Genomic DNA, 27421 nt, shown 5'->3' with positions numbered 1-27421 from the left:
AATGGAGGGTAAAGCTCTCAATCTCAGTGTACCCAAAATGTTACAGTAGCATGTTATCAACATAAATGACTAATGTGGTATTTCTAGTGGTTATTATACAGGAAAGTATAAATATTTAATGTATGGTTATGCCACATGAGAACATTATCTAGCCTGTTCCATCGTTTTTTGTTTAAAAATTTAATTAATTGATGTCAATTTTAACAAGCCTTGAGGTTGACAACAAAGACCCAGTAGCCAGAACTGCCCATAAAAGCATGGCTTGCCCACATTATGATAAACCAAATAAACCAATGCTGAATACAGATCAAAAGGAGAAAAAACTGCCTGTAATATATGGATTATAGATGAACAACTATTTTTCACAATAAATGTGGAAGTAGTAAAAGACAAATTTGAACAAAAGCATAAAAAAGTAGAAATACAAAGAAATAGAGCATATCCTCCTGACTAATTCCATACATCAAAGAGGAAACATTCTATATGTGACCATACCAAATGATATACCAGACAGAAACATTAAAAATATAAACCGTGTCTATGAACAAAATAGTAATTATCCCAGTGTACAATATGTTTCTGAGTGAAGCTGAAATTAAATGGCTCTCCCCATTGTCAACCCTGCTTTGGGCTAGTAACCACCGTGCTGGCAGGGCAGCCATTAAACCCATGTTGAATCACATATGTCAACCAAAGTAGATGAAAGTGTATTCATGAAGCAGTCCAGCGCACCACAGCATAGTGAAATAATAAGAAACACAAGATACACGTAAGAACCCAAAGTCGTGCTGGAGCTGATGTCTTGTAACATCTTGTAAGTGTCTCTGTCTATCTGAAACGTGCTGCTGCCACTTGCCAGGACACTCTTGTAAAAGAGATTTGTAATCTCAAGGAGTTTTTTTTATCCTGGTTAAATAAAGGTTTGAATGAATGAATGAATATGTATAATATGAAATCTTCAGAGATTCCTGTCCTACATTATTCATCATAGTATTATAATTTAATCTAAACAATAGAAGCTTTGAAATAAACACACACACACACACACACACACACACACACACCAACAAACAAAATGATTTAATTTTGATGCCATAATGTTGTCTGTGTGTCTCCACTGTCTTGCAGTCACATCCCAAAACAATCCATCTACTGACAGGCCTACACACAGTCCCACCTACACATACAATACATTCATGCATGCAGCTAATATCCATACACACACGCAGACACACACTCAGTTCAAAGATTATTTTTATCCAGTGTAAAAGTGATGCAATTTAGGACACTTAGGTGGATTAAAACTCATGCGGTCATAGTTACATGTTGTCTGCTGGGCCAGCAGTATTCTCCACATTTACACTTTTGGCAGTCACACAGCTTGGCAGCTTTTGGGAAAAAAAACATTTCTAATTAAACACTATGGGAGAGTAAGAAAAATGCAAATCAACCTTGATCCATTTGCATCATCTTCATACTCTATACTGTATGCAGTTAAAACCCCAGTGTGTACTCACTGTAGGATGATGTTATGCCTCCACTAGGCTAGAACAGGAACAAGAGGCTAAACACAAAACATAAGTAAGTAATATTAAAAAACAAGCCAATCCAGGACATAAGTTTGATTCCTATATGATTTGAGTTTAGTTGTCAAATACATAAAAGCAGTTGGGATCGAGCACAGTGCCTTGAATGTTATTTGGCTGCATAGGGTGACCCAGTGGTACTGTCCATGAACGCTGTGATGCACAGCGAAAGAGGAAAGAAGAGGTTATAGAGCTCCATCCAGTGGACAGATTGAAGAGGTACACTATGGTTTGTTTACCAACATGTTTGATGTAATGTTTACATGTCAGCCTTTAGTATCATCAGATGTTTGCAGAAAGTACAATGTCTTTGCAAAATGAGTCATGGGACATTTTTTTGTGACTTTTCTTATTTAACACAATCTAATGTGGATGACAGTTTATACAGACAAATCATCAATTGTGATGACAAGGGAACCACAGAAAATCTTCCATCATCATAACAGTCTGAGCTGGTTTTCTCATCACCCCAACAGTAATTGGCAAGTGATGATTTGAATCACAAGAAAAATACCTTGTTGATGGACAACACAGACCTTTGGCATGACACTTATAAAGATTGATGTAATCAGATTACCCTTTTCTTTGAAAACAAAGCACCTAAAGGTGCTGGAACATTATTGATGTTTGTTTGGGTCACTGCTCGGGATAGAAATACTCTGAGACTAAAGTAATGCCTGTGTCTCTCCAACTTTCACCTCAAATATTTTTCTTCGTCACTTAGAACAGTCCACCACTAATTTAGCTTGCACATGAAATTGTCTCATGATGGACATGATAGATGTTTTTTTGTTTTTTTTAAAGGAGGAAAATCTATAGCAGAACCAGATGTACGGTAATTTTTATTTCAATCAGTCCAATCAAATAATCTAATGAATGGTGATTCTATGTGCAACAGAGACCTGAAAACATTTTTTTATTTGTCAGGATTATGTTGTGGTTTCACTGTAACAATCCTTTTTGGTTGCATTTTTCATTTAAAGCCAACATTTTGAATTTGTAAAGCAATTATAAGGTCTGTTTTATGGCAGTAAGGGCAGATTGTTCTTTTTTTTAATCTGTAGTTAGAATAAATGAGGGCCAGCTAGATGATTATTTACAGTAAAAAGTTTAATCACTGATAGCTAAAGAGATACTTACATGAAGTCCTCTATTTCAATTGAGTTGAATGTACAGTAATGTGTCTTTACAATAATACTTTCACAGAATTCCCATTGCAAGTTCAAATATAAAACACTTTTAATCTAAAAGGGATGTCCACAACACGTTCCTGTAGTTAATAACACACAGCTGTCACAGTTGTGAATAATCAACACACGTTCCTACAGTCATGAGCATACAGTTTTTACACTTTTACACTTTTTTATACTGTGTCTTTACATTTCAATTACGTTTCTTATACTTGAATGTGCATTTGAGTATTACATAAACACATGATTTTCAAAGAATACATTTCAGCTTGAAAGTAGACAAGGACATGAACAGGTACAGTGAGGGAAAAAAACATATAGTATAGAAGGATGACAGACAGCAACAGAGGAGAGCAGTTGGATGGGGAGACCAGGATTGATGCCAAGAGAGACCCAGGATGGATGGTTAAATTGATGAAGGAAAAGGGAGACAGTGTTTACCTAGAGCTAAGTCACATACAACCTGGGACCTTTTAGCTAGAGATAGTGCAGATGAAAGGGCATGACAGTGGGAAGCTGTCTGAGTAGATCCAATGAGGTATAATTTGATTTAAGTGCATGCGATGTAGTGCTGAGTGCGCTCTAGCATGCCACTTCAGTGGACTTTGAGATGATGTGGTCCACATTACTTTTGGTCATACTCTCCATTGGGATGTCAGTGTGTGAGCGCCCGCGCTTCTCCTCGGTGCTGCGTGAGTGTGTATGTTCATGCTGCAGCTCGTTGGTGTGGGCGCGGCTCCGAGCGCCATCCATGGACGTGATGCTGGAGCTGGAGGTCGTCCGTGACCGAAGTCTGGTCATGCTGACACTGCTCACTGGAGAAAGAAACTTGTTATGAATTGATACTATAAATACAATTGAATTGAATTGAATTACTATTCTGCATCACCCTTTAAAGGGCATTAGAATTAATTTAATCAATTTTTTGCCACCGGTTAAATACAGCATTGATTCAACCTACATTAAATCCACTTATTGTAATAAATGCCTTTATCATGTTCTGCTCTCAACAGCTAATCCCCTCATTTAACAAGAAGAGATGATTAACAGTGGTTTGTTGGAAATAAACACAGGAAGAATTTAGTAGCTAACATAGTTAAACGGACAGGGGCACCAGCAGAGTTGAGAATACTTCCACTACCGATCCTTGAGATATAATAGCTTTAATTTTAGATTAAGATAGTTTGTGTTAAAGTAGCCCAATAATGACTTACAGTATCCCATTCCCTGGATGAAATATTTCAAGGCTTCAATCACTTTGGCTGGCTGGGGAGACAAAAGATAAAAAATATTGAATATATTTCCCACCAATCAGGGGTGCAGATTCTACATTGTTGTCAGAGGAGTAGCCATCAAAATATCACAGCGTACCTGATCCACCTGAGGAAGTCCTCCACAGTCCGCCATCTAAAAGAGCAAAGTGCAAAGGTCAGGTATAGGCTTCGGTTTAGTCTCGCTTTGTGAGACCATCCAAAGTAAAGCTGTTTGTTCTCATGATGTTATTTAATTCAACAGATCACTTGTCTGTCTTTGCAGGTTTTCAACCCTGACATCGTGTTGTCTAAGGTCTTCTCACTGTAGGAAAAATAATTATTTGGTTGTTTGCTTCATTTCTGTGTCAGTCTTTTTGTTACCTTGAGCAGAGTGGTCTCGGTGGGGTTGAGTTTAGAGTTGCAGTCAACCACGGCCTCCACAGCTGGAGAATTATCTCCTACAATCAGCAGGGTGGAACACCTGTAAACCAACAGACAGGCAGGTGAAATAGGCAGAAAAAGTAAGACATAGTTGACAGAGCCTGCTACAATAATGCAATGATGACTGACACGTGTGATGCTTTCTACTTCTTACCATCAACAAGGGTATTATAACATGTGAAATAACATCTATATATTCATTTTAAAAACCCTGCTGCTATACACTCTTTAAATGTCAGTGGTTGTACTAACTTGAGGGTCCTGAAATTTATGTTTTCTCCGGGAATAGGCCGCTCTACCTCCAGAGCGTTGCGGTTGTTGTAGGAGTGAAGGAACTGACTCAAGTTGGACTGGTTCATCGTTGTTGTGATGTGGTGACGGTATGTAGCTATGAGGTCATGGTTGGTCTCGATCTCATCCTGAAAAATCAGTAAGACAGAGATATGCTGTATTCTATGTGTAAGACTCACCTGATGTTTTATAATTGAAGTTTCTTTTAAAAGATGTTTCCACTTTTGTTGTCACAACAACAGAAGCCAATCATTGTAGAGCAAACCTGATGACTTACCTTTCCAAACAAATGTGCAATGACCGTGCCCGGGAGAGTGTGGGTCCATTCGGTGAGCTATAACACACACACACACAAAACATACACAAATTGAACACAGCTAGATTCAGATAACCTTTAATTTATTTGCGTTCCAGCAAGTTTCAAATAATCACCAAATGGACAACCAATCACAAGGACAAATACTCTCATTGCTTTTCTAGAGGCAAAAATTTGAAAAATACAGGCGTCACTAAACACATAGCAGCTGAAGTGTCAGGAAGAATCAAATGTTATGTATATGTATCAATACAGTCGGTTGTAGAGATTGAAAGTAACACAATATTTGAACTAGATGTTGATCTTGTTCAACACACAGGGTGGAGGATCCACCCACACAACACTGCTCACCTTGCTTGCAACAGAATCAATTAACCCTTCAGCGCTGGGGTTAATGTTGATCAAAACCAATCCGTCCACCATGTCTGGGTGATTCAGCTACACACACATAGAGAAGACTAGTTAATGATATCATGTTTTTAGGCAGTTATCTCACATATTTTTTGAGCGTGTTCATAACTTAATGTCATGTTATTCTTAAACAAACAGATCCCATCCTTGTAGCCATACATTTTTTATCAGTTTCTTCCATGGATATGATCTTAATGCTCCCAATCTTGCATTTCTTTTAACGGATGGCATGGCTGTTGTTAAAGACTTAAGTTTATCCGTGGCTTTCAAATAGGTGTTTCATACCCCCTCTGGAACTTAGAAGACATGTGGAATCGTATCTGTGTAGCTTTGCAAAGGAAAGATCTGATCAGTAACTCTGGCATATATCTGAATTACGTATTTGCCTAGTCTACACTAGGAGGCACCACAACCAAGCAAATTTATTTGCAAAAGTAACAATTGTGTACTTTGGGGTGACCTCTGGCTCACCCAGTAGAGCGTGCGCCCTAATTAAGCTGAGTCCCTGGCAGAGACCTGGGTTGGAATCTGACCCGCAGCCCTTTGTTGCATGTCTTCCCAGCTCTCTCTTTCCCCTTTCCTGTTTTCAAACTATCCTATCAATTAAAGGCCATAAAAGCCCAAAAAGCAATGATAAAACATGAAAAGATCTTAACTTTATATTCTTGAACACTGGGTGTAAAACTATGTTCTTTCTCCCTGTCCCAAGTTCAAAGGAGATCTAGAGATTGTAACTCACAGCAAATTTAGCCAGGATGTAGGCTCCAGCTCCAACTCCAAGTCCAATGACTCTACGCAACCTGTAAAGCACACAATCATAAGGTCCAAACTGAGATGAATCCTAGTGTGGGAAAATGTTCCAACCTTTAATGAAAGGTCAACTAAAAAGTGTTTGTCAAGTACCAGATTAACTCACCCAAAGTGTTTGAGGACAGCGGGCAGTGCTTCAGATAGCTGGTCCATGGTAGGGTAAACATATCTGAGTGTGTCAAAATTCAACATTACTTTATGAATCAATGATAATATTACAGCACAACATGTAAATACATTTCAGACTGAGAGTAAAAAAAAGTGTACTGACGAAGAAGGCAGAGTTTTGGCTCCCTCGTGTTGTCCTGGTGCTTCAACGTGACAAACAGGCAAATAGCTGTTGATTTCCCGCATGTCCTCGTGGTTGAACATTGTGTCAAAACAGGACTTGTCTAGAAGAAGACAAGAATGACATAGATTCCGTTTAAGTGAAAGGATAAAAGGTGATAGGGTGGGAAAGATGAAATAAGAAAACAACATTTCTCAGATTAATATTCATTTTGAGAATTGAATACGCGTTTTTCAAAATGTACAGATGGATTAAAGTGTTAAATAAACAGTTGTTTCAGAGTATTTCAAATATAAATAAGGATATTTTGATGCATCCATGCAAGCTAGAAGGTTTTACATGACATAATGAACCAACAAGTTGCATTTACTCACTGTAGACATCTAGTTTTCAGCTTAGCTGATGTAAAAAGACAGATGTTTAAAAAAAAAAATTAGATATCTGTGATGTGTCTTAATTTGGATATCAAGATATGTATACAAATTCTCCTTTTTACAGCATTGATTTTCATCTGGTTAGATTTTCCCCCACCTGTATATAGGTATGTTAAAGCTTGTCTGTGTGCATTACATTACAAACACCACATCATTGTGGGGCTGAGAGTCGGAACTTACGGTTCAGTCCAACATCATGAAATGTAAGGAGGACAGGGTGGTTTGCCCTTGGAGTCCCTACCATGATGCAGTGGACATTTCCATAGTGAGTCTCTATGTGCTCCTCCTAAAACAAACAGATTCAATCACACATTCAGATCAATAATACATGCAACTGTGTGTGTGTGTGGCATATTATTACACCTGTATGCTGTACATGCAGCCAGGCAGAATACAAGTAATTTAACTATGCATGAGGATTAAACCTGTAGAAGTGAATCTAGCACCAAGTTTAACTGAAGCTCTTTGGGATACTTACAGCGATATGGGGCTCAAATACATTTTCACACTCATTCTCGTCCACTTCCATTGCTGCTGATGCAGAGTAAATCACAACAGAGGTAGTCTAAATGGCTGCACAATAGATGCAGAGCAGATGTCCTGTGTAGTTCTTTGATTCTTAACACCCAAATTTTTTCTCCTTATTTGTATTTTTAGGCCAGTCCTGCAGTAATGAGAACCTCAGAGCAACAGTGTTTGTGCGTCTAACAGACTGTTAGTTTGAGCTGGTTTATATATCCTCCGACACTGATCTGTATCTAAGCCCTACTGTCCTACTAATTTACCTTACTAAGCCTTACTATTAAACCTTACTATTTTAATCTGACCTTAGGCGGCTGTATTCCCAAAGAGAACACACTGTATTTCCAAAGGGAATTAACATCTGTTGTACACTTTGAAAACACAACTTCTCTGTGAAGTTTACATGCATCTTAAGATACTTTAAGCTAAATATTCAGCTGTAATGACAGAATTGAAATGAAGTTTCTAGACATTTAATAGACTTATTTTCTCTTTAAATCTGTTTTGAACAAGGTATGCTTATGTCTCATGCACAACAACTGAAAATGTATTAAAAACAACTAAACTATTGGAAATAAATCGGACAAAATGCGTCCTGTTCTAAACTTACATAAAAAAAATCACAGGTAAAGCTTGTTATTTTTGGCGTCGGTAGAGTCGCAACAACTTCAGCCAAGCCGGGAGCAGGTCAGCTGTCTAATCTCTTTGGCCCATCTGTTCCTCACAGCAAAACATTCAGCTCCTTGCAGTTCCGCTAACCTTGACCCTCCTGCTAACAAGTACAGTAAGTCTGGATAGCAGTACTTCAAAAGTTGTAGAATGAAAAAAGGATTTTCAGATACAAAGCAGTTGACTAGTTGTTTGAGACCATGTTTCATTTGGGGCCATCCTTCCAGTCATATCTTTGTGAAAGTTGAATATTTAAGTCTAGGTTTTTAGCAGTTTTCTTTTTTATGTTATGGATTTAAGGATTTATCACTTTCTCTATGACTTAGGTTTGCAGATTTATTAAAACAGTGTGCTTTGGTTAGAGCAAACACACATCTGCAAATTTCTTTGCACTGTCCATGGTAATGTAAGTTCTCTTAAATGGACTGGCATTTCCCTCGTGATGGCAACAGGTGAAAGGTTTTGGGATTTGCTGCAGTGGATCAGGGTGGGGAAATGAATGAGTGCTATCCCCTCAGTGATGTATCTTTAACATTGAGTCAGCGACTATCAGCTTGCAGCAGGCACTTCATATTAGTACAACAATTATTGTCACATACAGGATATTCCCTAGATTCCCTAGGATATATTAAGACATGTCACATGACAGAGCGGAAACACCTTCTTAAGGCCATAAAACCAGAACTTGCTTGAACACACGTAGACACACCCAGATGAGAACTGTGTGTACAGTAGGTTTAATCCATTTAGTGGTGGCTGATGAGCAGAGAGCAGCAGATGGGTCTTACTCAACCTCACGTCAGTCTGAAGCCATTTTAACATCATAACCCTGACTAAGCTTTGGCATGCTAGCCTATTTCAAAGAAGTCTGAGGAAGGAAGAACCTAGTACATTACACCGCATTAAAATTATTCAACAGGAGCTACTTGGTGTGTGGATCTTTTTGTTTTAATGACATGTATTTGATACAGCACTCTAGCTGGCCTATTTCACCAGTGACCGCATTAGTCCCATATTTTGGGGCATGTGTTGTGATCATTTCAACAGATTGATGTTTCAGATTTGACCACGTCAACAACATTATCCTGCCTTGCTTTTGTTATTTTGTTTTTGCATAATAGTGGGTTTGTGGTTTTGAGTGACTAGTGTCACCATTAAAATTAAAGCACCCTGTTGGTAATATCTATCTAATATGACAACAGTTTATATACTATAGCTCTAAATGTGTTTGTCCATATTGAGTCTGTCTGGAGGTAGAATTTCTGCCAGTTCAAATAAGGTCACACCTGCTGCATAATTGAAGACACACTGGCATTTGATCAAAGAGGACTCTGAGTCTTGTGCAACAGATAAAACCATGAAGACACATTCAACCACAGACATTGGCCTTGATCAATTGTCAAGCTGAGTAAAGTGTTTTTAAAGGATTTTCAACATTAAGAGGGTTACTGCTCAATGATTCCTTGACACAACATGGCTGCAAAATTGTGTAGGATATAGTGGATCTATTGGCAGAAATGGAATATAATAATCATAACTATGTTTTTATTTTCTACAGTAGCCCAGAACAGACAAACACTTCTAGAGAAGGTCTACAGCCACCATAGGATTTAGTCATATCATGATCAAAATACTGCTCTGAAGTCATACCTAATTCAATAGGAAGCATTTTGGGATCAAACAATAAGTTAATAGTGCAATAATGCAAAAAAGAATTAAGTGGTAAAATAATAAAAGAGATTGTAATACTTGAAAAATGATATGGCTAGGTTCATGTGAGCCTGTGTCTGATTTTTGAATGGTGTCCATACATATGGAAAAACTATTTCTTCAGAAAAAAGAAATTTGGGGGGTTTGGGGTTGCTCTTGCTACCCCTAGGATTCCCATAGCACCCCCTCAGCACCCCCAAGAAATTGCTGTGGTGTAAAAAAAAATATATGTATTGTGTGTTAATTATTTAAAAAACAAATAAATACATTAATAAAATAAAGTGATTATTTTCAGAACAAAAACGTGGAGCAAACACAGGTGATAATATTTGGCCAATGGGTGCAGCACACATCAAACTTTTGACCTGACTTCCGCAGTAAAGTATTCACACAGAAGAAGAGTGCTGTAGGAGCCGGTAGGATTAGCAAAGTGAGTGTAACGGTAATAGGCTAATGGGTCGTTCTTTACTACCTAGACTTTATAAAAAAAATATTCATCCAATAGGGGTCTATGCAAGAACGTCACTCTTATCTCTGTCTCGTAGCAGAACATTACAGTGAACATGTGTTTTACAGAACTGAATAAATGGATCACCGAATCAGGACATTGCGTTATTTATGGCCCTGAAAACGTGTTTGAAACAGGTTCTTTAGATATATTAAGTCACTACAGATATGAAAAACGTTACATTATTGTTATCATGTGCAAATATGAATACCGTGTGCACACATCCTCAGGAGGATTACAGGGCTGCCAACTTTTCCCAAAACCTTGGAGTGAGATTTGGGGGGGCCAACCCAATTTTTGCTGCGTACAAAGCAATTTCCTTGGCTCTTTCAGCATCATTAGCCATCAGGGTTTAAACTGGGACCTGCTATGTGTGGGGGTGATGGGGGCTCTCCCTAGGGGGGTCTGGGGGTATGCCCCCCCAGGAAAAATAAACCATTAAATGGCACTTTCTGGAGAGTTTTCTGCAAAACAAATGGAGAAATCAAGTCTTACGTGCCAAACTGTAGGGTTAAGAGCCTTTGTGTTGTTGAAGTATCAACAGGCTTCAGGGCATTCAGCATTTACATTATTTACATTATTAACTTCTTATGATATAAGAAGTGACCCAGACAATGTGCGAAACATAATGAGCCACTTTACAGAGACAGTAGCATATGTCAGCAACAGCTGAGAAGATTTAGGTATGTCCCTGGTGTAGGGACCAGGGACCCAAAGTTAAATTCATGTTGAGGGATCAACTAAGACCACTGAAATTCTAAAGAATGAGAACCACTGACTTACATAAATTCTAATCATTTAACCTTTGTGCCAAGGCTCAATAATGTTTGGCCCTCATCCTCTGTGACCCACTTACTCTATTTACTTTTTTGGGAAAATAAAGACTATTTGTTCATTTTATGAAACATTGAATGAATTATTTACAGTTACATTTAGAGATGCACAGAGGTTAGAGATGCACAATAGTGGCCCAACGTTGCAGTATCGTATATAGTATAGAATATATAGTATAGCTCAGATGTGTTTCATTAGATTTCTGCTCATGTTTACAACTTTGTGCACATACAAAATATAACTCCTCCCATCTCTGTTGTCCGAGATTTGGAGAGTTGTAATATAGTCTGCTGTGCATGTCATTGCTTCGCTGATATATGGTGGATCTCATTCAGACCGTCGCACGGACACGTGAGGCCCATTTGGGTCTCTGGTCTCTGACAAAGTTTAGAGATGACTGTGCGCTGCACTGTAAACTGATAAACTCATCTTTCAGATATTTGACCGACCGGGTTGACACTTGAGCGTGAGAAATCGGGGGTGTGGCGTGTGCGCGTGTGAAACCAGTCAAAAGCGTGTGTCTCCCGTCCAATGCGTGAGAGTTGGCAGCCCTGTAAATCGGATTATGTGTGTCGTTGGTTGCGTTACAGCTGCAAATATGAGCTACTGTATGAAAGCTGCAGTGATGTGTAAATTTGAAATATGTTCGGGGGGCTAATCAGAGTTTCATGGTGCTTTTTTACAGGCAACGTCAAAGGGTAAAAAAAAAATCAATCTCTCTCTCCCTCCCGTTCGCTCGCTCAGTAAACCTCTGCGGAGGTGGGAGCGTATCTGCGCGCGTGCATGTGTAGGCTACGTGCGTCAGGGGAAACTCTGAGCACCCTCACTGAAACGTCGAGCAGCCACAGCACCACTAAAAAGAAATCTCTGGCGCCGCCACTGACCATGTCTTCTTTTAGTTACGTTTTACCATCAGTCATCAGTTTTATCATGATCATTTAACATCAGTCTTATACATTATTTCAGAAACCCTTGACAACCAAATTGAGCCAAATCCTTTGACTACTATTTTGTGCATTGACTTTACTGGCTGATGAGCTGTCTTACAGTAAGTGGAAGGATTCTGCTGCTCCCCCCCACTCCCACTGGATCAGAGACATAATGTATGTCCTGCATGGGTCTAGTTCCTGGACAGACAGTAGATTTGACAGTGTGGCACCCCTTTGTATCGCTTCAACATATGAGAAACCCACTACAATACTCTCTAAGTACTAAGTAGCTACCTTTAAACAAATATTGATAAATGAATGAATCAATCAATTCATTCATTCATTTATGTCTTTTTATATTTATTTCTTTTCTTTATCTATTATTTTTCGACTAACTTTTTCTACTAGGTGTATTATGGATATTTATCTTACTGTGTTGTTGTCTATACTCTTAACTTTAATTATCTAGAATCAATTTAGAATACATGCTCTGGGGGAGGAATGTGTTGTGACACCGAGTGTTCAGAAAAAAATAATTCCTTTTCCTTTAAGGTCACTGTTTGCAGCACAGTCTGCACCTTTGTATTGATTCCACCAGATGGAGATGTTGACTTTCTGCATGCAGCCTGCAAAAGCTCAGCATTTCAATGCACTGCTTTTAACCTGACGAATGCTTTTCAAATGACTGTTGCCTTATATTAAAATACGTTGTACTAGGCGCTTTGTATTACCACATAGCTTGAATTTTAATACATGACCTGACATTAAATATATTCAATTTTTTTTTTGTATTAGAGGAAGTCACTTGGAGCTTTTCTGTTTGTGTGGGTGTGTCTGTTCAAAAACAGAAGGGATGGACAGTGAGATGGAAAGTAAGCTTTTAAAGCCAGCCAATCTCAGCATATGGTGAAGTGATCCTTGACTTACGAGTATTGATATGCAACCTTCTACATAACCTGCTGCACGTGTGTTATGGACACTCTGTGTTGTGGGTGAGAGTGATTCTAATTTATCGCTTATGTATCAACAGAATGCAGGAGGCCATGCATCTCACATTTTCTTTACTTTATTTCTTCATGATGTTTAGGTCACCTGGCTTACATAGGCATACTGTAGCAGGCACAGTTGAAGTTATATTGTCATGCTGACAGCTGGTTGTCATGGTAACTCTTCTAAGTCTGCAGGTGAAGGTCCTGCTGTCCAACTCTCAGCTTTCAAAACACTCTAATTATACACACAGCAGCTGCTGCTTGCCACATGCTTGACTGTGTGCTTATGTGTGTGTTTGTTGTTGTTTGTACGTGTGTGTGTGTGTGTTAGGATGTAGCCTATGTGCGTTCTCCAAAGCACGTTTCTGAGGGTATGTACGTGTTTATGTGCGAAGACACACATGCTCTTTCCACTATTCCTTGTATAGCATGATTAGCTGAGGGTACAAACTGTCGTGGTATGGTCATGACCTGGCTGGAAAAGAGATTTAGGGACAGCGTTTAGCTGTCGAGTTACATGTAAGACCCGGAACTTGAATAAAGACCCATTAAATCCACCCAGAGGTTGATTATTGTTTTAGATGCCTGAAAAGGTAAAACTATCTTAATTAAGTAAAAGAACACAGATTGAAGAAATGTAAAATTGGGTGGGACAATTTCTTTTTTTAAATCTGCTTGTGACTCTTCAGATTTATTTTGCAACCTTCTGGCCCATAGGTTGAGAACCACTGCAATTAATTGTTAATAGAAGTTGTCATATATCTCTTTGCAACATTTTATTTTGCATTTTGTGATATAGTCCTGTATCGCATTATATAGATAAAACAACTTTGCAACAAATCAAAGATCCTTCCAAAACTGCAAGCAAGTGTACTGCAGTCACTTAAAAAAATTAGCATGGCTCAAAACAGGAAGCCCCTGAAATATCACTTGATCCCACACAGCATACTGCTGCTTCTCCACCATCCACTCCTGGCCAATCAGGGGCTCTGTTTTTAGCAGCACCTGCTGCTGTGACATAACAAACCCCTAACATTAGGGCTAAAGTGAAATTAGACATGGTGTAAATATGAGACATATTTAAAAACACTTGTGTGTGGAACAGGAAATGTCAGCCTTCAGTATAAGATAATGTAAGGAAACTGTTGGGAAAAACCATGCTTTATCTTTTTAAATGAACACGGGGAAATTAGTAAAGGATGTTTTTTTATTTAGCAGAATTACATTGTGTTGTGCTATCCTATCCAATATTTCCCATATTTCTAGTCATATTTTCTATGCTGAATTCTGACAAAATGTCCCACTCCCCTGGGCCCACCCTGACTGATTGTCATTTTTCCGACAGCTTTAGGTTATTTTTCAAATTACCATTTGTTATTCTGTTCTATATACATAAACAAAAATAAAACAAGTTTTTTTTCTAAAAAGCTGAAGGATTTAACTCTCTTACCTTTTAAGCTAAATAAACTATTTAAAAGCCTCTTGAACCACCTGAAAAATGTATAGTCATAACGCTGAAAACAGAGCTTTTTAATTTATTGTCAAGTTTTCACTTAAATTATACTGTACATGTGTATATATATATATATATATATATATATATATATATATATATATATATATATATATATATATATATATATATATATATATATATATATATACTGTATATATATATCTGATAACAAACAAACGCACAATGTGCAAATCAGTGGGGTGTGTACTGTATGTTTGTAGTGTTAGATCTATATATGTTTGCACTCTTCAGCAAACCTCTCAAACTTTGACAGCAGCACTTGTTCTGCTATCAGCAATTTCACAAAATGTCATTTTTGAAATTAAAAGATTCACTTTCACAAATACGCACACATGGACGCATTTTGACTTGATAAGAAGAATACGTATGGCGGGCCTTAAAGTGCCATAGTCCTATCTTTTTGCCTTGCTATCATGGATGTCATTATTAAAGAGTTGGTACTCTGAAAGTTTTGATATGAGAAAACAAGGTAATAAATTATCTCTATTAATAGTTGCCACTTCGGTCTGACTCTGGCGAGTCTGAGCATGATGATCACAATTACCATGATAATCACCATCACTTCCTTGACATTTCCTTGTAGCTGTGGTAAAGGGATCCTAAAGTCTTTGCAGGTCAGCCCAATGCTTTCATGGCGCCAGAGCCGGCCCCCAAAGTGTACTTTAGACTCCATCGAAAGCACAAGACGGCCAACTGAGTTGACCTACAGGGTGCAGGCTCACATTTCCAGAAGCCATTGCAGAAACCCTGTTCAGGCCAGTGCACTGCTGTTTGTCAAATCATAACGGATGGTCAAGCTAGAGCTGACTGGTCCTCAGGACGATCAGATAGAGAAAGCCTTAAGAGAAAGATTATGTAGAGTACGAGGGTGTCCTTGGTGTATATTAGTATATAGTTTATTCACAAGTTCAAAAGTAACTGAATACAATGACTTAAATGCAAAACATTTTGACATTTGTCAGATTCACATGAAAGGTTATAAACGCAACATGTCATAATTTGTGATAATGTGTGATCAGACTTTATGAAAATATTGGACGAAATCCTCATGTCAATTTTCATGATATCTAAAAATGGGGTGAATATTCAAGTCAGTCAGCCAGCCTCCACATCCGTGATTGGATCTATACATATATAACTCAGGTAATGTTGATAGTCTGAACTATCTAAAGTGGCTCTGTGGTCTCAGATATATTTTCCATGTCACACTTTTGTGGCATGCAATGTTCCTCTCTCTCCCACCATGCTCCTGTCTCCCATGACTGTGTTTACACAGACACGCACACACACACACACACACACACGCAACACACACACACACACACACACACACACACACACACACACACACACACACACACACACACACTCGCACGCACACACTGATGACATCTGTGCCTTGAAAGATGTAAAAACACATACTGTACAGTGTGAACATGTACAACATGTTTTTGCAGTCAAATTCCTAATTAAAGGACATCAAGGCTTATTTTCCATCTCTCTGAAGTTCTTTATCTGTCTGTCTCTTTGTGTTTGGAACCCGCTAATAACTACATATTGTTACTGATTAGCCAGAACAAAAAATAACAGTGAGGTAACACTAGGCCAAGATACAGCAGTTAATCCTTGTCACCATAATGCATGAAACAAACACAGCTGCAGTTTTGGGAGCACAAATACACACAGAATATTATAAGCAGTAGGTGTGGTCTTGAACATTCAAAGTTGAATGTGGTAAACTGGAAAGCGTTCAAGTAGTGCTTCAGTTAATTTTAGCCAGTAAGAGGTGTTTTTCTAAAACTCTGTACGTGGGGGAGCAGTTATGTCATCCTCTACTCAAAGTGATTGATAGTGAGGTGATGCCCCAGCCTGTTCTGGATGTGCTTATGACTGCCTTGTGACTCTCTGTACTCACCTCCTGTACTCCTCACCTTTAACTTTCTAAACAAATTGGATAAAGTGAATCCTAAAAACTCAAAAAACTCAAAGCTGCGTGTATTTCTTGAAAGCCTTCCTCAACAAGTGTTGGTTTAGCAAATGTTCACCCTTTTTATTATATTTTTGGATAAACACAGTGACTGTGTGTGGCAACAACACACATCAATTCGGCTGTAGGAACACAAACAAACTTAAGACTATTGTTAGTTAAGGAGAAAGTAAATTCCATGAACTGGGACTCAAAGGTTTGACTTGTCCAATCTAGCTGGTAGCTCAAAGGACCGTCTATTTTTAGTTTGTGCAGGGAGGAAAAGGTGGGAGAGAGGGAGGAAAGGAAAACAAGACAAGCTCTAGACAGTCATGTCAGGGCAGAAACTACATATTGGACCTACAATTTCACAATATTGTTTGTTATATTTGAGAGAAAGATGATCTGAAAACACCAATCTGTATTTATATTGTCACTGTGCACTGTACTGTATGTGAGACCACATACTCCCTTGACTGAACCTTGTAATAATCAGCCTATAGGAAGGGTGAGGAGAGGAGAGGAAGGGGGGACAGCACCTCTGCTGTTCCCTGGAAGAGTAGAGGGGAAAAAGGAGTCAAGTGGATGAAGGAGAGGAAGAGGAGGAGGGGGAGGAGGAGGGAGTAAGGCTCTTCTCCTCTCTCCCTAAGAGCATTAACTGTAGAGTGTTCTGGTAGTGACAGGGCTGTCAGGGTCAGATGGCTGCTCAGCCTGATTAGACCAGCTCACAGCAGATCCTCAGCCCAGCACTCTGCACTGCTACAGCTAAAAACTGGCACGTACAGTACAGACATCACAGCGGATTCTGAGAGGCCTAGAGGTACCAGGAAAGGTGGATAGTTCAGTGTTACTGTTAAGCAGCAGGTTGTTCCATGAATACGCCATTTTCTGCTGGTTGACAAGCAGACATCTCAGTTTCTAGAGGCAGAAAAAGCAGGTGGACTTTGGCATAGAGGCAAAAGAAGTGCTGTTATTTCTGTTGTTGGAAATTACATTGAATAGCAGGTAAGGGCAATGTGTAGTGTTGTATTTGTTTTGTTGCTATTATCATAATTAATAGTATTTGGGAAAGGTTTCTGAAGGTGTCACACAGCCACAGCAAGTTTTGTAACTTTTAGGAACAACAACTTGATGTGATAAATAACAAATGTAGATGGATAATTTGCACAGACTTTCATTAGCACAGTTAGAGATACTGTGCTTAATGAGTTGAAATCACAGTTTTCTACTGGAACAGGCTTTCAGTGGCAAGACAGGGGTTTACGGGAATTGCAGACTGTTGCTTCCAAAAAGATTTGGTGTGCCAAAGAATCAGCTGCTGGTATAGATACAGCTATAAATACAGCTGCAGGTATTCAGTGTCTACAGGGGTTTACTATAACAGCCAGTCAGCTATTTGTGTCAGTACTCACGCTGTTTTAGGGCTGTTGCTTTTGCAGGACTTACTGTGGTTTGGGAATTTTCATGTTCAGCAGCCAAGCTAACCACTGAGGTAAGAGGGAAGGTGTGTACTCAAATTTAGAAATTTAGAGCATCTTCTTTCTTTCAGAGTTGACTTGGCTGATGCAGAAAACTTTGGTAATTGTTAACTGAAGGCAGCAGAGATGAATGCACTGTAACAGGATTGATCCTATTTCAGGCTACTACTAACCTGCCTTGTTGGTGTCATTACTACTAGTCTCACTTTGCCAGAACTTCCTCCACCAAAGCCCTGCAAAGGAGGGTCTGCCTAGTCTACACTGCAGTCCAGGATGGGAGAAAAATGTGCTCTGGTTTATTGGCTTTTTTCTTCAAACCAATCACAATCGTCTTGGGCATTGCTAGCGATAGCTTCAAAAAGGAACTTGCTTTGTTGTAACGTGTACATTCAAAAGTTAGTCATGCAACAGAAAACTGAGATTGGACAGATTGATTTACCCTGGAGAGATCTGAGAAAAGGTTAATCATAGTCCTCATAAATCAACCAAAGTTTAAAATGCCAACACAAAAGCAGCCCAAGGCAATGGATATCCGGCCTAAATAAGTGAAGTCCGGTGGAATTTCTGTCTGCATTGAAGCCATCCCGGAAGTGGAACGTCAAGGATATAGACTCATTACTACTAACCTACAGGCTTACTGTGTTTCATTCTGGCTCACATTTGCACGAACTTTAGAAAGGTTTGGCAATCTAAGTAGTTCCAAAATAAAACTGAGATCCATTTTTAACTTCTTTGGGTCCTGACCCAGCCCGTGACAGGGAAACAGCCAGGCAGCCAGATGATCAAATGGGGACGCACCTGTTTGTACAAACTGTGCTCCAAGCTAACAGGGAAGATCCAGCTTGCAGTTTAGATTGGAATCACTACTACTGTTGCAATTTCCCTCATGCTTCTTTATGCTTTCGTATGATGTTTTTGTTTTAAGTCACTCAGTTGTGTCTTTCGGTTTCAGTGAATTTACTTCTTTGTCACATCTGTGAAAGTGTCTTCTGTCATGTTGCTTTGTGCGACATTTGTTTTTATCCTGCGTGTCTCATGGAGTTACATTGTTGTTGTGCTTGTGTTACATGAGGCTGTAAAGCACAAACGGCATCTCATAAAACCTCAGAACAAATGTTCATTCTAGACTTTGAATTGACTGGACTGACCTCTATCCTGATTAGTGGGAACTGTGGTAACAAAGGATACATTTCTAATCATAGATAGTCAACAACCTGGAATAAACAGCACTCTTCAGGGAGAGTTAGTGAGTGAGTCGGCATGTGATTATAAAGAGTGTGTGTCTGTGTGTTTGTGAGTGTGTGTGTGTGTGGGTGCGCGTGTGAATTGTTAGCTGAGATGAGAAGGTGACGACGGATTACCCAGAGTACCTGGACTTTCCCTTGTTGTTTGTCTGAATGTTTGGTTTGGTAACGTCTTTGACCACCGTCCTTTATGTTTCCTTTAGTCACTCTGTCCGTTGTCCATCACGTGATCAGCATTTGTTTTTCTTTTCCTGCTTTGGGTAAAATACTTGTCATGTTTAGTCCCATACTTTTATGTATGTCTTATGTAAGACTTTAATAGGTTTATCAGACAAGTTTACTGTCATCTTTTTTTTTTTATTGTTGCTTGCCTACTAAGCAAAATATTAAACTGCATTTTAATTTCCAAGCAGTGCAATAACTTTCTACAAATATACTGAACCAATAATAAAGCACATATAAGCTCTGGAGTTCAGCCCAATGTCTCTTACTTTAGGGAATAAAGAGGATCAAACTCATTCCATAGCTGTGCAGATGTGTATCTGATCAGCAACAACTGTTTTGCATGCAAAAAATATGCCAAAGCTGTTCACAAAGTAGTGATCTGACATTGTTCTTGCTCTAGTAGGAGGATACATTTAAGTAGCAAGTGAGCTAACCTTCCTTTTTATTTGTTTTACAGTTTGTACTACAATGTGTGGTCTTTTGTCCCAAAGGCTGAGGAACTGCCCGTACAGCTACTACTCTTCTACACTTACAGTACAATCCTCGTAGGATACATTAAGTAGGACACTGGGTTACTATCTCTTTTTTTTACACCAAATTCAATTTGGTTGACATTGTGCAGGCTAATCTGATAACATTTTCCATATTTTGTGAGCCATATCATGAATTAGATTTTCTAGCTGATGCTGCATCTGTCGTCTGTGTCTGTACTTGTCTATTCCATGTAAGTGTAGGACCACTTTTGTACAGTGTTCAGTAGCTGCATACAGTGATTGTTGACTCATTGTTTGCATATGCTTGATTACATGTATGCACACAACTGACTTCTTAAACAAGGGGGAATCAGGACTTACTTGCAAATATAAGCAGTCTTGAATATACTGTACGTATAAGCTAGCTGTTCTTGCTATTTGGAAATCTTTGGCCGGTTATTTTAAAATTAAAAGCACCAACCCATTTCTCAGGATCACCAGTGACTATGTATTTGCATGCCAAAGTGATGGTCAATTTGATTTAATATTTGAAACTAGTACTATACTTTTGTTAAGTGGGTTCAGTGGCAAAACATTAAAATCTGTATATATACACATGTTCATGTGTGTGTTTGTGGGTTTATCTATGTACATCAGCCAATCAGCTGCCCACCTGTGGGCCTTCACATTACTGATTTAGTTGTTAATAGATTTTGCCAAACAGCACGGGTAGATTTTGCAGACACTGTGTTGAGAACATTGGAACAAATGCTGTATTATTTTCTTTGTATCAATTTTCATTACTATTTTTCTAAATGTTGATAATCTAAAAATTTACATTTTGTGTGTATCTTTTGTACTTCAGAACTGCTGGTTGATGGAGTTTGTGAGGCGGAGTGGTGACTACTGCCACGCCCAACACATTTAGAATCTATCTTAAATGAAGCTGCACCATGCAGACCTGCGGCCCTGATACCTGAAAGACCATTGGCCCTTGCCCTCTAAAACCAGCCAGCTCATGGGGTAAGACGTGGAACCTCGTCACTGGAAGCTCACTGGAGAGAGAAGGACAGAGGGAGCTAAAGAACTAAGAGACAAAGAGAGAAGGACTAAAGAAGATCAGAGAGATAAAAACAAAGAGAAGGACACAGAGAGAGCTGACACACTGTAGCTTCTTGGACTATAGGATACAGTCAACTGATGGAGTAAAACTGTTCTCAAGACAACAGGACCTCAGAATTGGGAACAACAAAAACAGTCTGTTTAGGAAACTGGTCATAAACAGTCTCCAACAAGAAGTTCAGCAAAAGACAGGAAGTCCAGAGTTACCTGGAGACCTGATATAAGTCGAAGTCACATCAGCTACCTGCTGCAGCTGGAGCTAAAGGTAAATAGGGATGCACTAACGCCTCTTGCCCATTACTGATTTGTTCTGGTATCATTATACTATTCTGTGATAGTTTTTCTTTTTTTTCTTTTGAAGAGTTTTCTTTTTGGGCATTTTAGGCCTTTATTTATATAGGACAAATGAAGACATGAAAGGGGAGATAGAGGGGGAATGACATGCACCAAAAGGGCCGCAGGGTGGACACGACCTGCGGGCACTGCGTCGAGGAGTAAACCTATGTGGGCGCCTGCTCTACCAGGTGAGCTACCCTGGCGCCCCTGGTAGTTTTTTGTTTGGTCAGTGTGAGCTAAATCAGCTTTTGGCTAATTTCCATTGTTGTAAGTTTTATATACAAGAATACTTTTGGCAGATATGCCTCTCTTGTGTTCTTGGGAAGTGGAAACCTGTTGCTGCAAAATTCCTGTAGTGCATGCTACGCATATTTATGATTGTGCAGTACTCAAGCTATGACAAGTTCCTTCACTAGTCATCTCTTGCTCAGTTTACCCATTTATTTACTAGCATGATCACCCAAATAGTACTTATCAGTACTCTTACTAAAATATTGTCTGTAGGGAATGTAAGGCATCCCTGATGGATAAAAATACAATTGCATCCTAAAATACACTCACATCCCTGTAGTCATATTCGAAATTTTAGAAAGATCAATGCCATTGTACAAGAGAAACTTGAAAAAAATGATTTTTTGTGGTTATAATTATTATTTTTGATGTACATCGAGTATACAACTCAATAATACAGTGTAGAATGCAGTATTCATGTATTTTGAGTTTAGATGTTTCCTTGTCGGGGCACCCTGGAAGCTCACCTGGTAGAGTGTGCGACCCATGTACCAGGGCTCAGTCCTTAACGCAGTGGCCCAGACTTCGATTCCGGCCTGCAGCCATTTGTTGCATGTCTTCCCCCTCTCTCTCTCTCCCCCATATCCTGTCTACAATTGTCCCACACCCTTTTTATGGGGACTCAAGCCCCCCATAATTTCATCTTAGCCCCCCTAACAATTATAATAGTTAAAACAAGGTTTTTATTGTTTTCTAAATCAATTAGTACTCCAAGTAAGAGATTGCAAACTTGCGTGGTGCCATTTTTTGGTGTTTTACATGCAAATGTCTTAGGGGCGTAAAAATGTGCCTACAATTTGGCTCAAACATTTGATGCCATGTTACATTTTGTGTTATATACAGTACAATTCTCCCTGACATAAAAGGTCTGAGGTCCTCCTGGGATATCAAAGGTCACGCTGGTCACCATGAACCGTCCAGCTCCAGTGGAACTGTGCCACAAAAACATGAGATTCCTGATCACACACAACCCCACAGACAACACACTTAGCTCCTTCATAGAGGTAAGGACCCCCATCAGTCCACTTAAAGCTTTACTGTAAAAAAACGTTAATAAAACACATTATCATGTATAAACTGTATGTGTTGTTTCCCATGATGACATTTTAATTGAATTTAATTGATCAACTTGTGTTTTGGCCAAGTTGTGAAAATAGTCTCCCACTACTGTCGTCCCATCCAGGACCTAAAACGCTTTGGAGCCACCACAGTAGTTCGAGTCTGTGATGTTACCTATGATAAAACACCGCTGGAGAAAGACGGCATTACTGTAGTGGTAAGAACACACACACACACACATGCACATACACACACAGACACACACACACACACACACACACACACACACACACACACACACACACACACACACTATAGTTCCAGATGTACTGTCACTGTTTGCTTGTAACTGTTTATCTTTCAGGATTGGCCATTTGACGATGGAGCCCCGCCCCCCAGTAAGCTCGTTGATGATTGGTTGAGTCTACTGAAGAAGAAGTTTCAGGAGGATCCAGGATGCTGCGTGGCTGTTCACTGTGTGGCCGGGCTGGGGAGGTGAGAGACACACCAAACAAACCAACAAAACTTTACTTTAAACAGATTGTGTCTAAATTGAATCCAAGCGAGGGAGACTCGCTACCAATGCACAGCAGGGGTTAACATGGAGAATGTTCCATGTTTCTGCTATAAAACTAGGTCAGACCGGTTGGATTACAGTCACACCATAATTATTGTTGCACGCATATGATGATGCTGTACGCAGCAACATAATCGGATAAAAAGATGTAGTTTTAGTGGCATTGATTTCTCTCTGATATGTGTTGAACACTATGTGCACACACAAACACCACACACACACACACACACACACACTCCTAACACATGACTCTGTGTGTGTTTATGCATGCATACAGGGCGCCTGTGCTGGTTGCTCTGGCTCTGATAGAGAGTGGGATGAAGTATGAAGATGCTATTCAACTAATCAGACAGTGAGTACATTTATATTGCCTACTACATCCTCATCATGCAAATAACAAATATCATGGTGTAAGAGCACTGATTTACATATACTGTACACAAAAACCTTTTTTTTAATATGTAAAATATTTAACAAGGTTTAAGAATATATCTTATCACACACACAATTTATGCACCATTATACACTGTAGAAATTGAAACTTTCTTTCTTTGGTGCCATCTGGTGATATTAAAGAAGACAAATAGACAGACAGCCAAGCATGCGGTAGAGCCATTTGAAGAATTAGGGTAATCAGGTAGGGTTATAGCTTCCATCATACATTATTTGTCTGTTTTTGTTTAACATATTTTGTCTTTGTGTGTATTTCAGGAAGCGTCGTGGAGCCATCAACAGTAAACAGCTAACCTACCTGGAGAAATATCGATCCAAGCAGAGACTCCGCTTCAAAGACTCTAATTCACACAAAAACAAGTGCTGCACGATGTGAACACACACTCAAAGGCACGCACGCACACACACACACACACACACACACACACACACACACACACACACACACACACACACACACACACACACACACACACACACACACACACTATAGACATTTTGAACCCGGGTCATTCCTGTTATGCAGCAATATTTTAATATATGCCCTGTCCTCATATTTCCTTTAAGATGTCTCACATTTTTATAAAAAATGGCTTAAATGATAGATAAAGGTCTTCTCATCACATTATCACAGACTAATGCACATTAAAATACACGTTTTACTCTACTGCCCTTTTTTATACACACATGCTCAATTTGACCATGTCCTCAGAGTAAAGGTATCCTATTATACAAGACCTATACGCCATCAAAAAAATAAATACTACTTAGCCATGTTAAACTCTCTCTGTTATAGGCAATATATATTTTTCCTCATTTTCATAATTCACTGTATGTGCCTAAAGTAATTTTCCACCCTGTTAGTTTGTAGTTTATCGACTTAAAAATAAAGAAACTTCAATTCCATTGACACAATCAGGAAGTGACATTTTTTTGTGAGGGAACTCAAAGGAGCAAAGTAGCCTGGCAGTGCCCTGCTACGTACTTCCACTCAGTTTTCAGAGTGGTTGAGAGAGAGTGGTAGGACCAGGCTAGGAGCAAAGTAGGGTGAGCATACTTTCAGCAACTTTCACTGAGGCAGAAATGTTGCTGCATACCATGGTCTCTCAAAGAAATGCTCTCAGGAATCCAACCATATCAGCCTTGTGTCACCATCACACACACTACAATGTACAGGCTTCATTTGGCCCATGTGTACCTTGAGAATTGACTGCAGTTTTATTAGAACCCATCTTTGCGATTTCTTTTCTTTAAAAGAATTCTTTTTTTATTGGTATATGTACCTCAAAATATAGATTACAGTAAAAATAGATGGGCAAGGACTAGAACATCACATAAAACCTGTTCTATTGGCCCTCAAAATGTCAAATCTTACCAGATATTTTGTAGAGATACCAATGAATTTTCATTATTTTGTACAGGTGTTCAATATGTTCAAACTTCCCTATAATCATGGTATAACATGGCATGCAGCATTTCTGAATGTTTCTTTGAGATTGTTTTTTGGAAAAACTCTCGAGACACTTTTCACACAGAAACACAGGATTAAAATACTTTTAACAGCTCATTGTTTTTACTGTAAATTAGGTCAATACTGGAAATTGACGCTATCTTTTTACATTATTCCTGTCTGATCTCCGTGTAACTGGAGATAAAGTAGTTCATTTTCAAGCAGCGTTTTCTGCCATTTGTCTACCACTAGTATAAAAATATGCTTCTGAAATGCTAGATCAAGCATTTTGGTAAACAAAAAGCCTTCATTTGGTTTAGTCACAGTTGCCGTTTTAATATAATTTAATTGTGCTCAAATTATGTGTTTACATATTAGCGTGTGCATTATATTGTGCTCTGTTTAATGACACCCACAAAAGTAAACATCTCTGTCAGCACCTCTGATTTCAAGCCAGGTTAAAAGTACATATGTATTATTTAAATCTAAAGGAAATGTTAATAATTCTACAGTTATAATGCATTACACACATTCTAAAATGATGGAGTTATGTAAGCTAGTTGTAAATAATATCAAATCTTTATTTATCACTTTTCTTCTGGAGGTAAGGGTAAACCACTCCTCCCGGTCATTGACTACAAACATTTGCAAAGAAAGTTCCGGCATTGCAGGTATTACACATATTTTTTATGTTTCTTTGTCAGAGAGGAATTTTCACATGAGCAGCAGTTCATGACATAATATCTGACATAACATGTTTTAATCCATGGATAATATATGGATAAATTTAGATCTCTAATCCTAGAATAAATATTGCTGCGCATCATTTAGTCCAGGTTACAGTATCTTATACAGATTTTCTTGTGGGTTGGAGTTTGCATATTCATTTGTATTGTTTCTTAATGATGCATGTAACCAACTGCACGCACTTCTTATGTATTACAGTAGCAGGTTGCTTGTGGTCTCCTCATCATTTAATGTCCTGAACAACAATTTGTGAGGAAGAAATGAAAGCAGAGGGTGTAAAATTATGTGTGTGTGTGTGTGTGTGGGTGGGTGTGTGTGTTTTGCAGTCTTTAGTCTTTGTTAATAATAGGGACTGACCTGAGCTGACACTTCTTTTGTAACGTAAAACCAAATGCTGTAAATGTCTGTATCTCTGTAAATTTTTTGCACTGTTAATAAAGGCTTTGTCATTGTCTTTACACTGTAATAGTTGTTCATTAATTCCTCTGTCTCATTTTTGATGTGCCTATAAGGTTCCCTGTTTTGCATCCTTATGTAGTTAGTTCCGTTCAGTCGGACATTATAAAATAAAAAAACTGAGAACAAATATGCCAATAAAGTTAAATATGCCAGAGAAAAAAAGCAATGAATGATCAGTGGGTTTATAACAGCTCAGCTGTAAAATATAAACACTATTGTCACTCAGGTCACCTAGAGACCACAGTAGGGTGACTCCCTCCGTACACTCCAGGTTCTGAAGACACTAAAGGTAAATGTTGATAGGAGCTATTCTTTCTGTAATTTGCAATATTAAACTGTCACGTCTATTCTTTATTTCTATTTCTATGACATCTATTTGGCAACACTCCCAAATAATTTAGTGACAGTATGATCACTTAGATTTTGATGATGATGTATTCTTAAAGTTCCATGGTTACCACAAAATTCTATATTTGTAATGATTTTCTAGTTGAATAAATGTAAGTATCAGAGAAACTCTTCTCTGTACTTTAGCAATAATTAGCAATTGTCCTGTAAACAGACATTTAAAAAAAACTGTCCCATTATCCTGATATACAATCTGTGTTTTGACATGGTCTGTATTTGTTGCACCACGTGAAAACCATAAATGTTACATTAAAACAGCGCCTATTACTCCAATTACTCCCACACGTTCAACTAAAAGTATATGACAACAGTGGTGATGCCTGTTGCCTGTTGACACAATGGTAATAATATCAAATATTTCATGTAAATATACAGTATATATACGTACACATATATAAATATATAGACACACAC

General features: G+C 38.7%; 2 protein-coding genes and 1 long non-coding RNA gene across 6 annotated transcripts; 1 reads left to right on the top strand and 2 right to left on the bottom strand.

The window, feature by feature from the left end:
• Nucleotides 1-2675: 2675 nt before the first annotated feature.
• LOC117945735 (protein NDRG1-like) lies at nucleotides 2676-7750 on the bottom strand. Its single transcript, XM_034873423.1, has 12 exons — nucleotides 7500-7750; nucleotides 7202-7307; nucleotides 6570-6690; nucleotides 6405-6467; nucleotides 6228-6288; nucleotides 5429-5515; nucleotides 5039-5095; nucleotides 4723-4889; nucleotides 4411-4510; nucleotides 4148-4183; nucleotides 3991-4042; nucleotides 2676-3591 (listed from the first exon to the last, which is right to left on the bottom strand). Exons 1-12 carry the CDS (start codon nucleotides 7548-7550, stop codon nucleotides 3359-3361), a joined length of 1134 nt encoding a protein of 377 aa, XP_034729314.1. The 5' UTR covers nucleotides 7551-7750; the 3' UTR covers nucleotides 2676-3358.
• Nucleotides 7751-9739: 1989 nt separating this feature from the next.
• On the bottom strand, nucleotides 9740-25426 carry LOC117945755. Its single transcript, XR_004656886.1, has 4 exons — nucleotides 25278-25426; nucleotides 14736-14745; nucleotides 11178-11187; nucleotides 9740-9749 (listed from the first exon to the last, which is right to left on the bottom strand). It is a non-coding gene; the product is annotated as an uncharacterized LOC117945755 (long non-coding RNA).
• On the top strand, nucleotides 17269-24853 carry LOC117945749 (protein tyrosine phosphatase type IVA 3). 4 transcript variants are annotated; one of them, XM_034873450.1, is made up of 7 exons: nucleotides 17269-17505; nucleotides 20971-21492; nucleotides 22721-22858; nucleotides 23038-23130; nucleotides 23278-23408; nucleotides 23768-23842; nucleotides 24202-24853. In XM_034873450.1, exons 3-7 carry the CDS (start codon nucleotides 22763-22765, stop codon nucleotides 24317-24319), a joined length of 513 nt encoding a protein of 170 aa, XP_034729341.1. In that variant the 5' UTR covers nucleotides 17269-17505; nucleotides 20971-21492; nucleotides 22721-22762; the 3' UTR covers nucleotides 24320-24853. The 4 variants fall into 4 exon arrangements, with proteins under 4 accessions (XP_034729341.1, XP_034729340.1, XP_034729339.1 ...); XM_034873449.1 differs by having other exon boundaries at nucleotides 17301-17690; nucleotides 22688-22858; XM_034873448.1 differs by having other exon boundaries at nucleotides 17304-17690.
• Nucleotides 25427-27421: the final 1995 nt, after the last annotated feature.

The sequence above is a fragment of the Etheostoma cragini genome, chromosome 6 (assembly GCF_013103735.1).
Source record: "Etheostoma cragini isolate CJK2018 chromosome 6, CSU_Ecrag_1.0, whole genome shotgun sequence".
Taxonomy (NCBI): domain Eukaryota; kingdom Metazoa; phylum Chordata; class Actinopteri; order Perciformes; family Percidae; genus Etheostoma; species Etheostoma cragini.
The sequence above is the reverse complement of the archived record's forward strand: the minus strand, read 5'-3'. Positions and strand labels throughout refer to the sequence as shown.